General features: G+C 40.8%; 1 protein-coding gene across 50 annotated transcripts in view; it reads left to right on the top strand.

The window, feature by feature from the left end:
• Nucleotides 1-18,187, top strand: part of LOC148848656 (acyl-CoA hydrolase 2-like) — a 126,560-nt gene that overhangs the window by 74,257 nt on the left and 34,116 nt on the right. For 36 of the 50 annotated variants that reach the window (XR_016101192.1, XR_016101186.1, XR_016101193.1 and 33 more), the window contains 2 exons: nt 1,775-1,879; nt 2,010-2,066. Coding sequence is in view for 40 of the 50 variants with exons in the window: in XM_088951730.1 (XP_088807856.1) it covers nt 1,775-1,879; nt 2,010-2,066 (162 nt within the window). In the remaining 10 variants the exon portion in view is untranslated. The remainder of the gene's footprint in view (nt 1-1,774; nt 1,880-2,009; nt 2,067-18,187) is intronic. The other 14 variants (XR_016101189.1, XM_088951740.1, XM_088951749.1 and 11 more) reach the window with 1 other exon arrangement.

The raw sequence follows: 18,187 nt of genomic DNA, 5'->3' as shown, positions 1-18,187 counted from the left end.
TATTCTTTTCATTTTTTGCTAAGTAAACTCTAAAGATAATATGAACTTTGGAAAAATAAAAATTTAACAAAAATACTTAACAAAATACAAAATAAACAACGAATCGAAAAGAAAATGTTAGAAGTTTTATTTTATTTGAATTTAATGAATGCAAAGTAAAAAATAAATTGAATAGATACAATGGAATATTGGAAATGGAATAAAATATAAAAAACAATATAGTAAAATTGAATATAAAAATTTACAATGGTATTGAAAAAAATAACAAGTAACAACTTTTAAATAAAATTAACAATAATTTTAAAAATGTTATACAATTAGTGAGTATACAAAAAATATTGACTTCATTATTTTCTTCATGAACCACCTTAATCTCCTTGACCCTAATCTACATCATCTGCTTTTGGTTGAATATCAAGTGAAGTGTTATATCCCCCTTGATCTTGTAGTCTATCCTCAGCATCCAACCAATCCTTTAAGCCAATACACATCTCTAGGCTTTCATTGTTCATGTAGTTTCTCTTATTGTCTAGTACCCTAGTACCTGCACTAAAACAAGACTCTGATGGAACTGTAGACACTGGGGGGGTTAGTAGACCACGTGCCATTGGCGACAGGAACTGGATATTTTTTTCCATGTTCACTCCACCAAGCTAAAATATCAAAATTATTTAATTCCTCCGAGTTGAGGGAATCAGTTAAATTAGAAAAATTAAGTTCAATAAGTGAACTTAATGATGAAGTAGTAGCTGATTTTTGCCTTTTGTTTTTTAAAGATTAAAATTTTTCTCTTCTATTACCAGAACTAGATGTCTCAAAAGTGGAAGTTGTAATTGTACAAGTTCTTTAATGTCCTTATAATTGAGATTTTGTTCCAATTTCAGTTCTCATGTTTTCACAATAAGATTCAAGTGTAACATCTAAACCATCTTTTCTAATCCTATGATCTAATATGGTAGCTAAGCGATATAGAGGATAAATATTTTTCCAATATTTTTTAAATTTATCTTCCATTGTGTTAATAATATTATGAAATTTTAAATTACTTCTATATTTTGAAAAATATTCACTAATCATAAATAAATGATTAACAAAAGTACAAGAAGTTAGGTAATAAAAACCCAAAAATTCATTAGTTGTATCATAAATAAAAAATCTTTTATAAAAATTGCAATTTTCCGATCATCATCAGTTATATAATCATGGGGTATTTTCTCATTATAAAAATTATTAAGAACATCTTTGTATGAAATACAACTCTCTTACATAGAATAGGTGGAATTCCAACCATATTGAACATTTAATTAAATTTCTATATTTTAGACCATATTTTTGACATAAATATTTAAATTCTTGTTTTCTTGTACCAGAACTTATAACATACATAATTCAATTTCTAATTTTAGGAACATGATGTGAAATAATATTTAAAGAATCTTTAACACATAAATTTATGATGTGACATGCACATCTAATAAGTGCTTAATGGAACTTATTTCAGGCTTATTTCCCAAATACCAATAAGTGCTTAATGGCCCAAATAAGCATTTATTTTGAATAAGCACTTATTTTTAAGCACTCCCAAACATGGCCCTAGTCTTCTATTATTATGATGGCTTGCAAGATTAATTTTGTAATCAATATCAATGATGTGTGGTCCTTGTTTGATGTTTTGATATGAATTTCCCTTGCTTCTGTAGACAAAACGATCAAAGATTTGCCCTATTCCCTGTGTTATTTAAACAGGTCCTAACAACTGAATAAAAAATAACAGGAGCTACCGCAATAAAGTGGCCATCAGAAAATTTATCCCTTGGCCCATAGAGATTAGGTTCTGTGAACCAAATAATTCTACCAATCAGACTAAATCCCGACCAAGGTTAGTTCTGGTATTTTTCATTACTCTCATATACTGTTTCCAAGTGTATCAGTGATGAATCTTCAGAAGAAATCCAAGTTTTCCTTTTATATACACCATTTTCTTCAGTGAAAATTTAACTGTCTTGCAGCTTGAATTTCTGGTTTAGAGCAAGAGGGAAACTTTCACATGACCCAGCTTTGCATAGGTAAGGAAATGCATTTTTCAATTATCTTGGATTTTATGGCTGCGTAAATTTGCATGCCATGAATCAGTTTTTGCATGCCAATATCAACATGTGGGCTGTTGTATCCACATCTATTCTATTCCAAATGTTTGGGAACTGTCCTTTTTATTTAATTTGTATTTCAAACTTAGAGTACATTCACAGAATATGGTTTTTATTTTCTGATCTTGGATAATCATGTAGCATCCCCTTGTTACCTTCTCTTCATATCATCTTAGTTTAAGACTGAATAATGTAAAACATTGTATCAAGTATCCTAGGAAGAAAAGCAAAACTGTGCCAGAAAGCAAGTCTCAGAGAAACTCACCATCTACACAAAGTGTTGGTTAGACATTGATTGCATTTTGATTGGGTCATATTTTCTGATGGCTTTGTGAAGGAATCATTATGCCCAGAAGGTCCTCTTATCCTTCTTACATATCTGAAATTCTTAATTAATGAAAGTTAATGTTACCAATCAAAATAAAAAAGAGATATTGGAACTTTGTTTCGGGGCTGCTTTGCTAAATGCCCAAATCTGATATTAGGAACCAGCTTTACTTTAAAGATTAGATTACCAAAACTTAGTCTCATATAAAGGTTGTAGTGGGTAGGAATGTGATGTATGACCAGCTCAGTTCTAGTCCTTAGAGAATGTCAATGGTCTTCTTGGATCAGAATTTTATGGCTGTTGACAAGGTTTAAAATGTCGATGTCGACGGAAATGTTGCTTACCAAAAGATAGGACATATGTCAGAAATGTCGTGGGGAAATATTGTAAAAATTAGAGACATTGTGGAAATATGCAAAGATATTTTGTAAAATGATAAAAGAAGCATTAATACATATTTCTAGACTATTATCTTATTCCCAACCATTATATAAAGCTAAGAAACTAAGATCAACAACAAATTAGTAAATGACGATTTACTGATTTATTATGCATTTTGATGTTTTTACAAGGTTATCAGATATTTTCTTTTCATATTTTTAATTCTGATTTATTATAAATTCTAATATATTTATTTCACACTAGTAAATAGAAATACATTTATTCTGATTTTTAAATATTAAAGTTATAATATATTATGTTTTATTATAAATTTAATAAACTGATTCTCCTTTTTGTAGTATTAAGATTATGATAAATTCTGATTTCTTATAAAACTTAATGAATTTATTATGATTTTTAATACTAAATTTATAATAAATTATGATTTAGTATAAAATTTAATAAATTTATTCTGATTTTTTATATTAAATGTAGAATATGGTTTATTATAAATTTTAATAAACATTTCTGATTTTAATAAATATTTTAAAAAATACTAACTAGTTAATATTTTATTACTTGAAAAATATTTTATGTTTTATATTATAAAGTAATTAATTTATTCTTTTGTTTTTATATTTTGTTAATTCTTTTTATAAATATTTTATTTGAAATATTAAATATAAATTATTAATGGAATAATCTATATTAATATTATATACTAATATATTATATTTTTAATGTACATTAGTTGACATTTTGTCGACATAATAGGAAAAACTGTAACTTTTTTTGGTTATTTGGACCGATTTGATCGACATTTCCGAAATATAGGAAATGTCGACCGACATAATGTAATTTTTATATTACCATCCACTTTCATGTCAGTGAGCCTCGACATCGACATATGTTGGGCGACATTAGCGACATTTGAAACCATGGCTGTTGATGGCTGTAATCGTTTCTGGAAGGAATAAGGGAGAAAATAGGGAGAGAAGAATACCTGGAATCACTCACAGGGTGCCTAGAATCACTCTAGGGCATAGGAGTCACTCACCATAGCTAGCATAAGCCAAAGAAAACTCAATAAACTTCATTGCCTGTGTAAAACGTCCATACATATTTATAGACTCTAAACTCATGATAATCCTAGGAGTCAAACTATAACTACACAAATTAAACCCTTTCAATGGACCCCACAGAAAATTGTAAAATGACAAAAATACCCCTACTGTCCAAACATATAAAATACATAAAATTCTAATTTTGACTCTTCAGATCCTGCATCATTCTCCCCCGGTTAAAAAAAAACTTGTCCTCGAGTTTTGAAGAACTTGAGGATGAAAAGTTGATATGCCCAAATTACAAAAGGAGGACTTCCCACAGCTACATGCTTGGACTGTAGAGTAGAGGCCACACATAGAACTAGAAAAGGATCTTGAAAGAAATGTATTTCTGAAACACTGCCTTCCATAACCATCTTTGTTAAATAATCAATAACATTAGTTTCTTGAACACTTAATTCATCAACCAGCCTTTGTGATGAATCTTCCCCTTATCCAAATTCTCGACTGCAACATTTGGAACTTTTCCTTCAACTTCTGGCTTAGGAATCACCATCTCTACGTGTTTTGCTATCGTTGATTCTTCAACAAACTTTAGGACTCCTTCCATTGTTGATGTTGGTGGGACTTCTGCTATGTCAGGTTGTAATTCTTGAATTAGTTCTAGTTGAACTTGTAATGTAAAGTCACATTTTTCTGCACTAGGATCTACTGCAATCAACACATTTGTATCTTGCACCTGAATTTCTTTAACTTGCTTCACTTCTATTTCTTCTTGACCATTAACCTCAGGCTGATCATGGGTGTTGGAAACTCCAACAATTATTGTTTTTTCTTGGCATGCACCCTCTTGATTTTTAACATCTACAATTTCTCTAGCTTGAGCTTCTTCTTCTTTAGCTTCACCCTCAACTTCAGCTATAGGATAGGCATCAACGTGCAAGGAATCATCTACTTTCTTTTCAACTTTATACCTTCTTGCCATTGACTTCAAGTTCTTTGTTGTAACCTATTGCTTCTTCTTTTGCTCGGAATTAGTCAACTCCGTATATAGATCATCATGGAAGTCTAGTGGGATGTACTTTTCTTGCAAACACTTCTTCATCTCTGCCCATGTACTAATTAGATTATCGCCTTTATTTTCTAGTCGTTGCTCAAGAGTTCTCCACCATACTTTAGCATGACCCGTCAACTTCATGCGCATAAATTTAATCCTTTGTTTGTCAAGCGTATCATGCCAATCAAAATATTCTTCTAAGTTCAGCAACCCAATCAAAGAATGTTTGCGGATCATCATCTCCTTTGAAATCTGGTATTTCCCTTTCTCTTCTAACATGTTTGAAAACCTTGCTCCCGTATCCAACATTATTAGATCTGTTTTCTTCGACCATCTTCTCAAATAAGTCAACCAAAGGCCCTTCATATGGTTCAGAATTCCTATCATCATTGATTCTAGACCTGTAAGATTGTTTAGAAGATACCCTAGGCCTCTAGAATTGGTCACTTTGTGAGAACATAGTGAATAAACCATTAGCTCTGATACCAACTTATGTAGGACCAGCTCAGTTCTAGTCCTTAGAGAATGTGAGTGGTCTTCTTGGATCAAAATTTTATGGCTGTTGACGGCTGTATTGGTTTCTTGAAGGAATAAGAGAGAAAATAGGGAGAGAAAGAAGAGAGAAAATACTTGGAATCACTCTAGGGCATGGGAATCACTCACCATAGCTAGAATAAGCTGAAGAAAACTCAATAAACTTCATTGCCTTTGTGTAAAACGTCCATACATATTTATAGACTCTAAACTCATAATAATCCTAAGAGTCAAACTGTTAGACTCATAATAGTCTTCAGAGTCAAACTATTAGACTCAATAAGCCTAGTAGGACTCGAACTAAGTTGTCAATATCCTATTTGAATTGAAAGAAGACTCAATAACTCTAATCCTACTTATGCAATGACTTTGAAATTTTAAACATAAACAAACTATAAATATACAAATTAAACCCTACCAATGGACCCCACAGAAAATTGAAAAATGACAAAAATATCCCCTACCGTCCAAAAATACATAAATACATAAAATTTTATAAAATTCCAATTTTGACTCTTCAACTCTTACATCAGTATATGTCAATGGGTTGGGTCTGGTCCGGGTTAGACCCAATAAGACCCTATTATAATTGTCTACTATACTTTTGACCTATAATTTGACAATAAACCTATTTATTTGTTAAATTGACATATATGGACATCATAATATGATAATATTACAAGTATACCATGGGAAAAGTTGGTGCTTTTATGGTGAAAATGAGAAAATTGGTAATAAACTATTAATATAGGTGTCTTTGGATAAGCTTTGGCTTTTGAGCTTTTCAAAGTCCAAAATTGAAAGCTAGATTTAGGCTTTCTGCTTTGGTCTAGTTTGTTTTTTTCCTAAACAAGACATTATAAACCATTGAAACATGATCAAGTTTGGCATAAAACGCATCTGTTACATAAAAGTCTAGAAAGGAAATGTCACAAAACGACTCAGATAGCTCTCACGTGGTAGTGGATTCCTCATAGACCAAGGATCAAACAGGTAGAATGTAATGTAGCATGATCTGATAGCTCTCACGTGGAAGACGACTCAGACGCCTAATCAAATGCTTGTAATCGGTGGTTGAGCTAAGATGGTCGAGCTAAGGTTGGCCGAGCTGTATAATTCTACAAAAGAAGAGAGTTAGAGTGCTCGGGTTGTCTTACCTAGGATGGGCACTCCGATGCTTAAGTCAGCGAGGATTTCTTAGAATGCTTTAAGTGGTTAGAGTATGCGAGAGCTTAATCGCGCATACCTCTTCAGGTAGAAATGAGGCTTTTATATAGGTGTGAGTACTCAAGGACTTGGTAATGGATCTCAGGTTCTCGTAGAGCCGTTTCCGTTAATTCGGGGGGAGTAATGATATCGGTTACGTAATCTGCGCAGAGGGTTAAGGTCCATCCGATTGGTCTTGATGCGCGTGATGTGAGTAGGCCAGCCTAATGGTCGACTCATTAATACTCCAGAGGACTCGATCTGGCAATGGATATATGTGACAAGTCAGCAAGCGTGCCTTGTAGGTCACTGATAGTACTTTCCTTACCTGGGCCTATCCCCAAGGTAGGTCGCTCCTTAGTCGGAGGTTCCCTCAAGTCGGCCAGGCTGAGGTACTTTTAGGCCGGCCCTGTGAGGAGCTTCTAGCCGACCTGTCGAGGTGATCAGCCCACTCAGCACCGAGGTGATCAGGCTGAGGTACTTTTACCTCTCATAAATTTCCTCCCACTGCCGAGCCAGTGTTTGCTCAGCGAAGGGAGTAGCTCTCAGTATCATAATTGGTCCGGCTTGGTTCATAGGTCGCTTGGCTCACTTTCTTGATTCAGTTCAAAAATAGGCGAGACTACGACAGAATTCAAAATTTTAAATTTCAAAAAGGGGTGCGCTCAATAGGCGCAGAAGATTCAAAATTCAAAAGAGCCTCAGTTGTTGATCTTTCTTCCCAGTAGACTATAAATAGTGGGTCCCCACTGAGGTCCCACTCACACTGTTTCTGGGGTTTTCTCTGAGGAAGAGGGTGACTGATCAGAGGAGAACTCGGTCAAGGTGTTGCTGTCTGTCCGCCTACCGCAATCTTGTTCTTCGCCGGTGTCGGTTTTCCTATCCCCGTCAACTGGTGAGTAGCTATTGTTTATTGGTCCTTCCGAGGGTAGGTCATTTTATTTTCCATGGGTTAGAGGGAGGAGTTCATCGTGAGACCAAGAGGGTTCTCAGGCCGAGACCTCAACATTTCAGCCAAAGGCCTAGGTGGAGGCCCAAGAGGCGGAGTCTCCATTCAGTCATTCCGAGCTATCGGGAGAACGAATAGTCGAGCTGTACACCGTTTATCAGATTCCTAGTGAGTTCGATTTTATTCATCCGACCCTAATCATTTTCCCTGGAGTCACGACCAAGACGAGGTATGTGTCTTTGAGGGCGCTGATCGTCGGCCTCCATTTTCCCTTACATCTTTTTTATCCTGTTGTACTTTCATACTATGGAGTCTCTTTAGGTCAACTTCATCCTAATGCGGTCCGAACTTTTGGTAGGTTTGATTTCCCTATGCCATCACCACAACTTCCCCTTATATTTAGACATTTTTTCTGGGTTGTTTGTCATGAAGAAAGTTCCCCATGTTCTCTACGGTTTTTATCTTCCCTTCCGCTGCGGCTACAAGCTCTTGGACGGCTGTCCCTCAATGGTAAAATACTAGAAGAACAAGTACTTCCTTTCTCATAGTACCAGCTAGAACATGGACTCTGTTGTTAGACAGTGTATGCCCTTAGTTCCAATTAGATTGATGTACATATCCATTTATTGTAAGTGAATAAAAGTACACAATTGATTCATGTTATAGTTGGTGTGTTTCTGTGTAATTACCCTTAAACTGGACACTTATGAGACTCGTGTTAGTTTAGACACGATGTGCTGCCAAGAAGGTTGACATTCATGTTATATTTGGGGAAGTTTATCATGCCAAGGTTGACATTGATGTGCTGCCAAGAAGGTTGGGGTAACCTATCTCAGCTTCCAAGGTTAGACCCAAAGCACATGCAGTGCGTGTTTGTTTGAAACACTGAACCTGAACCAATTTCCAATTATGTCCTGGACCTTGGAGACTGGTGGGCAAAACTGGAAAGTTACACATAACCCCTAGACTTGATTATGGTGTTGCACTGGGTGTCGGATTGGGATGTCTTTGATGTGCCAATCAGTGAGATCCTTTGGGGGTCAAAACCTATGTATGTTGGGGCAGTTTGAGAATTCACTCGAGCGGGTGATCATAGTGAAAGGATCAGCCTCTTTGTCGGGCAAAGTGAATGATCGAGACTGCACTCTAATGGAAACCAAAACTGCCGGCAGTCGATTTCAAACTTGTTTGAGATTTGTTTTGCAAAATATATTTATATGATAATATATATTATGTTTTTAAGAAAAAGGTTTGCAAAAATGTTTTAATTCCCGGGACCCATTCGAGCAGAGAGTGTAACACTGCACCTTGCAGCCAGGGGAGAAGTCATTCCCTATCGGGCAGTGGTTGATCATTAAGGGTTGGGAGGTTAAGTGTAAGAGACCATTTAGGGCTGTTTTACCTAATGGGATATATCTCACTTAAGTCCATTATCCTTAGGCCTTCATAGGATGGTTGGACTCAAGGATCATTTAGTGTAAATGTTGGATCCATTAAGAGCCCATATTGATGGACTCAGGGTTCACTGTACTTCACAGCGAATTCGGCTAGGCTTTTTCATAGAAGTTGGGCCAAAACCATATGGGCTTATGTGAGGCCATTGTTGGGGTCCCATGCCATACAAAGAGAGCCAAATGGGCCAGAAACTAATTAGTGTCATGAGCCACTTAATGGGCCTAAAGTCCAAGATTAATTAGATTAATCAAGTGGTCACATGACAACAGTCATGTGACATGGGCGAATATGGGTATGGATATGGGTTTGGATCAGCAATTAGGATAAGAGGATAAGTCTTATCCACTTAAAGAGTCTAGATCCAAATAAAGATTTGGATTAGACTCCTCCCAATTGGATTACGAATGCTGATCCTTAAGGCTTATAAATGGAGGAGGGCGAACTGTTCCAGTTCAACACATCTACTCTCAGTTTTCTCCTTCTACTCTTGCTGCCCAAAACCCTAGTTCGTTCTCCATCTTGTGACTGATCTTGATAAGTCTTGGTTTCTGATTTTTGCAAGAAAAATCAGATTCAATCCGTGCTCACCTCCCTTGCTCGACCGAAGCTGTTAGATTATAGTTCTTGCTAAAGTACTGTGTTGTTGAGTCGGCTTCAACCTAAGCTACGCCATCTTCAGTGGAAGCTGGTTTTGGTACCATCTTTGGGTTGTGAACTACCACTTTGGGAGCTACACTTGGATTCCGTATCAAGTATACTTATCCCTTCATTTTGGTTTCAGATCTGGTCCGGTTCGGTACAAGAACAATCCTTGTAAAATGCAGTTTTCCTAAAACTAGGAATACGATTCCCATAAGGGTAAAAGAAAATTTTTGAAATTTCACCCCGCCATCTAGTATGGTTCGGCCATCCATCTGATGGTTTTCCCCTTCCTTCAATTGTATGGAGGAAGGATTGCCGAAAATTAAGTGTTGAGTTCAATGAAAAGTTACGACTTGAGGTACAATGCCTCGCGCATTGAAAGTTTCAAGTAGAAAACTTTCTGGCCGAGTATATGCTTATTCGGGCCAGCCTGAGCCGCGTAGGTAGGTCAGCCAACTTGCCTTTTGTACCTATGGAATTTAATTTTAGCTCGGCTAACCGTCTCCCTTGTTTCTTTCAGATATGGTGAGTATGGAGTCTATTTTGGCTACATCGAAGAAGAAAGCGTCCAAGAAGAAGAGGAAGGCTGAGCACTCGTCGATGGAGGGTACCTCGGCCAGTGCTGAGGCAAGGTCAGTAGCATTTGCTCTGAATGTCTTCAAAACCTTGAGGGAGGCGGCAATCCAATGAATATCAGTTCCTAGTGGATCTTGCCACTTCTCCCTTTTAGGTTGGCCAAGAGGAGCATCCTACCGGTCCTTATCCATCCAACATACCCTGCTTCGTCTCGAACATCGTTTCAATGCTCGACCACCTTAATGATCCCCATGTAGCTCTTCGGATGGGGAGAGGTATGCTCCTCCTCGAGGACGTGCAATATTATAGTAGCTTGGATCCTACTGAGGTCGGCGCCAAGATAACTTGGTGCATCCTCCAGGTTCGTTTCTTATCTTTCTATAACTTCTATTCTCTTATTCTATAACTCTTGCGCTAAGTATACTCTTCTTCTTCTAGTAGGCGAATACTATGGGCCTGCTTCTGCTGGATCAAGTTACCTCAGGCCGGAGAGAGAGGCGCGAGCTGTAGGGGAACATTGACACTCTACATTCTCAGATGTAGGGGATCCAGCTCGGTGCTGAAGAAGACCATCAATGATTCATCAACATGAGCAACGAGATGTAGCGCGAGCTGAATGAGTCCAGGGAGACCAGTGTTGCCTAGGAACGCCAAGTGGAGGAGAGGCAGACAAAATACACCGAGGATATTTGCAGAGCTAAGATTGCGGCTGTTGAGCGTTTTCGTCGTTCCCCCGAGTACGCCTAGGAGAAGGTTGATGATGCAGTCCGCACAATGAAGAGGGGATTTAAGTTTTGTTGCCGCTACTTGAAGACTTTGCACCCTGATTTTGACTTCGGCACATTCTCTATTAATGACGTCCCGGATGAGTTGGCCGTGCAGGTTGATCAGGAGCCTTTGACTCCTGATGAAGAAGAGGGGGTAGCCAGCGCAAAAGAGGGAGAGGGGGATGATGATGTCGACGAAGAGTTGTAGGGAAGTGATGAAGAGTAGGTGCCTTGAGCTGTTGGGAGGTGGCCTGGGTGTCTTAGTGTCGAAAACGGTTTGGAGTCCTTGAGCTGTTGGGAGGTCGGCCTAGGTGCCTTGGTGCTGAAAGCGATTTGGCATCCCTTAGGCTTCTTTTGGGCCGAGCTTCTAGGAAGCCGTCCTAGGTGCCTTATGCTGAAAACAATTTGGCATCCCTTAGGCTTCTTTTGGTTGAGCTATTGGGAGGTTGGCCAGGGTGCCTTAGTGATGAAAGCGATTTGGCATCCTTTAGGCTTCTTTTGGCCGAGCTGTTGGGAGGTCAACTGGGTGCCTTAGTGCTGAAAGTGATTTGACATCCCTTAGATTGCCCTGTTTGTTACCTCGGCCTGACTGTTAGCTTGAGGATGAGTGACCGAAGTGAAGTTTTGTTGTATGCGCATCTCCACGCACTAGTTCTAAAACTTGATGTCTTCAAGTTTGTCGTTGTCTGAGATTAGTACCCTTGGTAGTCTGAATCTGCATACTATGCTTCTCCAGAAAAAATTCTACACGTTCCAAGTTGTAATGGTTGCCAGTGGTTCAGCCTCTCCCCACTTTGTGAAATAATCAACTAGTACGACTAGGAATTTCCTCTGCCCGGTTGTTGGCTGGAAGGGGTCTAGTATGTCGATTCCCCATTGTGCAAAAGGCCAAGGGCTGGTGAAATACATCAAGTCGGCAGCAGGTTGATGTAGGATATTGGCATCACTGGCATTTGTCGCATTTTTGCACTAATTCGATGGCGTCCACTTTTAGAGTAGGCCAATAATATCCTTGTCGTAGTGCTTTTTGGGTGAGCGCCATGCCCCCCAAGTGTCTAACGTAGAGACCTTTGTGAATCTCCCGCAATACTTGGTCTACTTCAGCTTGGTGCAAGCAGTGTAGGTAGGGGAGCGTAAATGATCTCCTGTACGGCTGCTCACCTACGATCACGTAGAGAGCTGCCTGTCACTCTACCCTTTGTGCCACGTTACGCTCTTTTGGTAGGTCCCGTGGCACAGAGAGTCAACGAGTGGATCCATCCAGCTCGGCTCTGCTGTCATCACAGGGGCAACTCTTGCCACCCTTTCTATTGTTGGGCGTGGCAGATCTTCTATATAAACCGTCCTCGTAGTGTTGATTGCACTAGCCAACTTTGAGAGTGCATCGGCTTTGGTGTTCTTTGATCTCGGAATCTGCTGTATATGCCAAGAGTGGAAGTTTGGCAAGAGCTTCGTTACCTTGGCTAGGTAGGCTGACATAGCGGACTCCCGATCCTCATACTGTCCATTCACTTGGTTGACTCTTAACTGCGAGTTACTGCACACTACGAGATGCTTAGCCCCGCCTTCCTTTGCTCGTGATAGCCCGGTTATCAGTGCCTCATATTCAGCTTCGTTGTTCGAAGCTCGAAATGCGAACCGGAGGGCGTATTGCAACTTCACCTCGCTTAGTCCATAGAGAATTAGCCCAGCCTTGCTTCCATACTGGTTGGACGAGCCGTTCACATGGAGAATCCAGGGATTCTCATCCCAGGCCAAGGCTTCCTGAGCTGGGATTGGTGCCACACTGATTGACACCTGTGAAGTGGTAACTAGCTTGGCAACTTCAGGGGTCGGCGAGCTGAAGGTACACTCGACAACGAAATCTGCCAAGAGCTGCGCCTTGATTGCTGGTCGCGGCTCAAACCAGATGTTGTATTCGTTGAATTTGATTGCCCATTTCGTAATTCTCCTTGAGTCCTCTGGTTTTTGGAGGATTTGCCTCAGAGATCGGTCGGTTAATACCACAATAGTGTGGGCTTGAAAGTAAGGTCTTACTTTCGAGCTTCTAACACTGAAGCGAAGGCCAGTTTTTCAATGTCCGGGTACTTGGTCTCAGCGGCATGCAGCACCTTGCTTACATAATACACTGGTCGTTGTACCTTTTCTACTTCCCTAATAAGGATCGAGTTGACAACCTCGTCACTCACAGAGAGGAAGAGCTTAATCTCGTCCCCTAGCTCGGGTTTGGTCAACAAAGTTGACAAACTTAGGTACCTTTTTAGCTTGTCAAAGGCGAGCTGGCACTCTTCGGTCCACTCAAAGTCTTGGTTCTTTTTTATGGCTTTAAAAAATGGTAAACACCGGCCAGCCGACTTATACATAAATTGGTTCAGGGTGGCTATTCGGTTGGTTAGTTTTTGTACTTCTTTTATTGACTTGAGAGGTCTCATGTCTAGGATTGCTTGGATTTTTTCTGGGTTGGCTTCGATGCCACGTCAACTAACTATGTACCCGAGGAACTTGCCTGATGTATCATCGAAGACACATTTGTTCGGGTTGAGTTTCATGTTGTACTTTCTTAATACATTGAAAACGCAGTCTAGGTCAACAATTAGAGAGTTAGAAAACTTAGTTTTTACAACCATATCATCTACATAACATTCCACTTTATTGCCAATTAAATTTGAAAAAACATTGTTTACAAGGTGTTGGAAGGTCGTCCTAGTGTTTTTTAGGCCAAAGGGCATGACTTTGTAACAGTACAAGCCCATTTCAGTTATAAATGTTGTTTTTTCATCGTTGGCTGGGTCCATCGAGATCTGGTTGTATCCAGAGTACGCATCCATGAAACTCAACAGTTCGAACTCTGAGGTCGCATCTACTAGGCGGTTATTTCTTGGAAGTGGGAAGCTATCTTTTGGGCAGGCTCTGTTAAGGTTTGTGTAGTCGACTCACATGTGCCACTTGCCATTGGCTTTCTTCACGAGTACTAGGTTTGCAATCTAACTCAAATATTGGACCTCTCTGATGAAGTCTGTTGTAAGTAGCTTCCCTACTTCCTCGTCTACTATCTTCCATCTTTTTGAGGCGAAGTTCCTTTTCCTTTGTCGGTTTGGTTTGAATATGGGGTCAACATCAATTTTTGAGATTTGGGGTCTATGTCGGGCATTTCTGCTACCGACCAAGCAAAAACATCCAACTTATTGAGTTGAAAACTTACCAAATTGGAGATCACTAGTTAAGTTAGGTGAGCTCCTATTTGTACTGTCTTCTCTGGCTCGGCTTCTAAGACCGGCACTATGATAGTGTCTTCCACTGAACGAGCTCCCTCACCGATGTTCTCCGAGGGTGGCTCCAAGTCAACGTCAACAGCTATTTTACCTTTGGCCTTCAATGCTGCTACGTTACATTTGCAAGATTTGAGTTGGTCGCCTTGGCAACCAATAGGAAGTCGTGATCAAACCAGACCAGGTTGGGGGCCGAGCCTACTACAACCAGTACCCTCACTCGGCCAAGGGGTCGAGCCACTGCTCTGTTGAAGCCAACCAAGGGTATGTCTGCTAGCTATAAAGCTTTTCTTTCGAGCTCCATTCGCTCGAATGCTTCTTGGAATATGATGTCGGTTGAGCTCCCCAAGTCGACCAAAATTCTTTTAACTTCAAAGTCATTTATCGTCAATTTTACTACTAGAGCATCATCGTGCGGATACTGTATGTCGTGCGTGTCATCTTTGGTAAAATAGATTACCTCTTCTCGGCGAGGGTGTTTTGGCAGGTTATCGATGTCATGCTCAAGGTCTCGAACTGAGTTTCTTCCCTCCAAGGTAGTACACCCTGCAACAAGTGACCTACCGGTGATCATGTTGATGACCCCCTGGATGGGCCGCTCTGGTTGTTGCTGGTCTCTTTCTTGCTCCTTGTTGGTTTGGGCTGCCGCCCTGCATTGCTCGGCAGGTCGGCCTGCTTCATCTCTCTCGATGAATTGCCATAGGTACCCGTAGCAGATCAGTTCTTTGATCTCGTCTTTAAGGTTCCTACAGTTCTTAGTATCGTGACTCAATGTCATGGTGGAAATGGCAGTATTTATTTGGGTTTCTGTTTGCTAGGTCGCCCTTCATCCTGGGTGGCCAGTTTACATATTCAGATGTTTTTATTTGCATTAAAATCTCGCCCCTTTTTGCATTTAGGGCGGTATAGGTCTTATTATACATAGGTGGGGTTCAGGACCGTTGGTCTGATCCTGAACTCCGATGGGGGGAATTGATCTTCCTTCTCGGCAACTTGCTTTGCTAGCTGCGGGGTTACCGACTTCTTTTGGGTGACTTGCTCCTTCGCCACAACTTGTTGCTTCCTACTTCTTTTGCTCACTTCTTTTTCCAAACAATTTTGACTATGATCCAAGCAACTCTTTTGCCTTTATGAATTTATCAGCTTCAGTAAGGAACTTCTCCATAGAAGTTGGAGGGTCCAAGTCGATTTCCCAGCACAGGTCGGGGTGAGGGACGCCGTTTGTTGCCGCGGTGAGTTATACAGTCGGGTCAAGGTTGGGGATTTGCAGACTCTTCAAGTTGAACCTTTTGATGTACTCGTGGAGTGTCTCATTGGGTCGCTGAATGACATTCAATAGGCAGGTCGTAGATTTAGAATGTCTCTTGCTTGTGGCAAAGTGAGTGATAAACAAATAGGCAAGTAGATCCCAGCTTTATATGTAGGGAAGGCAGTACACAAACTTGCATCGTTGGCCCCATGGAGCTGCATTAGTGCTTGAAAACTATCAGCATGGTCCACAGGGTCTGTTGTTCCACTACAAGTTTCAATGCTAGGTGCCCTGAAGTTCTTTGATTGTGGGGCCGTAAGTATCTCGGGGGCCAATGGCGAGGTCCGAGATATAGGTTGCCCAGAAGAGGTGGCCAGTTGGCTGGTTGCTTTACTTTCTTCTTTCCTGTCCATCACGCTCATAGATGGAGCGATCTGGCTTTTCTTTGAGGCATGATGAGCACGTTTGTGTTGCCTTCTTTTGGATCCTTTAAAGGAACCGGCGGCTTCAGTTCGTATAGGTGTAGTAGCTTGGCTTTCTACCAGGAGCTGATTGATTTTGGTTGGAAACCCGATTCTCTGTCGGGGGCCGGTTGAGGTTCTGGTCAGGAACCTAGTTAGAGACCTGGTTGGGGATTTGACTAGGAACCCGAGCAGGAGTTGGGTTATGGTTCAACCCAGCATTTTGTTGCTATTGTATCCAGGGATGTTGTACTTGCTGGTTTTGATGTTGTTGTGGTTGTTTCTACCCCTCATTAGGGTGGCGAACTTGTCCTCCCAGGATCTCATCTGGTTGCTCATTCCCCAGACACATTGCACCAGGTTATAGAACTGGCATATGTCAACCCCAATGGGAGCCACGGCAGGCTCGACCACAAGAGGAGGCGCGTTCACATGAGATGGTGCGATGGTTGGGACGCTTGATGGAGTCAAGGGTATTTCGATCTATCCAATGGTCACCGAGGGTATTTCTAGGATCACTCCGAGCTATTTGTAGCCCCCTGTGACTTGGTTATTGTTGTTGTTGGAGGGTTGATTGCTTGATGCTTCCATGAATATTAGTATAAGGTAATCGAAGGGTGAGAACTTAGCTTGATGGTGCCATGAATGTTGTTGTGGTTGTTTCTGCCCCTCATTAGGGTGGCGAACTTGTCCTCCCAGGCTCTCATCTGGTTGCTCATTCCCCAGACGCATTGCACCAGGTCATAGAACTGGCACACGTCAACCCCAATGGGAGCCATGACAGGCTAGACCACAAGAGGAGGCGCGTTCACATGAGATGGTGTGATGGTCGGGTTCACAGTGGGTGGGATGCTTGATGGAGTCAAGGGTATTTCGATCTGTCCGATGGTCACTGAGGGTACTTCTAGGATCATTCCGAGCTATTTGTAGCCCCTTGTGACTTGGTTATTGTTGTTGTTGGAGGGTTGGTTGCTTGATGGTGCCATGAATATTAGTATAAGGTATTCGAAGGGTGAGAACTTAGCTTCTTGTAGCGTTTCCCACAGACAACACCAATTGATGTAGCGCGATCTGACAGCTCTCACATGACAAACGACTCGGACGCCTAATCAGATGCTTGTAATCGGTGACCAAGCTGAGATGGCCGAGCAGTATAGTTTTGCAAAAGGAGAGAGTTAGAGTGCCTGGGTTGTTTTACCTAGGATGGGAACTCCGATGCATAAGTCAGTGAGGGTTTTTTAGAATGCTTTAAGTGATTAGAGTATGCGAGAGCTTAATCACGCATACCTCTTCAGGTAGAAATGAGGCCTTTATATGGGTGTGAGTACTCAGGGACCTTCTTGTAACGGGTCTCAGGTTCTCGCAAAGTCGTTTCCGTTAAGTCGGGGGAGTAATGACGTCGGTTACGTAATCTGCACAAAGGGTTAAGGTCCAACCGATTGGTTTTGATGCACATGATGCGGGTAGGTCGGCCTAATGGTCGACTCATTAATACTCTGAAGAACTCGGTCTGGCAACGGATCTATGTGACAAGTCAGCGAGCGTGCCTCGTAGGTCACTGATAGTACTCTCCTTACCTCGGCCTATCCCTGAGGTAGGTCGCTCCTTAGTCGGAGGTCCCCTCAGGTCGGCCGGGCTGAGGTACTTTTAGGTCAGCCCCATGAAGAGCTTCCAGCCGACCTGCCGAGGTGATCAGCCTACTCAACGCCGAGGTGTCACTTGGAAGCCATGTATCGTGATGTCATCCGGAGGACCAAATTACCCCTCATCAGAATGCATAGCAATAAAACTTCACTGAACAATGCAATCAACAAATGCAGAGCTGGCATATATCAAAATTGTATAAGAATAAAAAATTATTGTAGATCAGGGATTGAACATGCATATACAAAAATCGCACAAACCCGTTTTAGGAGAGAAAAATGCAATAATAAAAGAAGGGGGTATAACGTGTTTGGGTTAAGATGGCATACCTAGGGTTTGCCAAATCTATGCTGGACCTGTAGAAAAAAAATAAAAACAACTCACAGACAGTCAGCAATGGATGCATAAGAAAAAAAGAGGAAGGTGGAGTGTGGAGCTCACCTTGCGGCTAGGGTTTG

Source organism: Nelumbo lutea, chromosome 6, assembly GCF_056320005.1.
Source record: "Nelumbo lutea isolate HS-2025 chromosome 6, American lotus-T2T, whole genome shotgun sequence".
Classification (NCBI taxonomy): domain Eukaryota; kingdom Viridiplantae; phylum Streptophyta; class Magnoliopsida; order Proteales; family Nelumbonaceae; genus Nelumbo; species Nelumbo lutea.
This window is presented reverse-complemented; position numbering and strand designations above follow the sequence as displayed.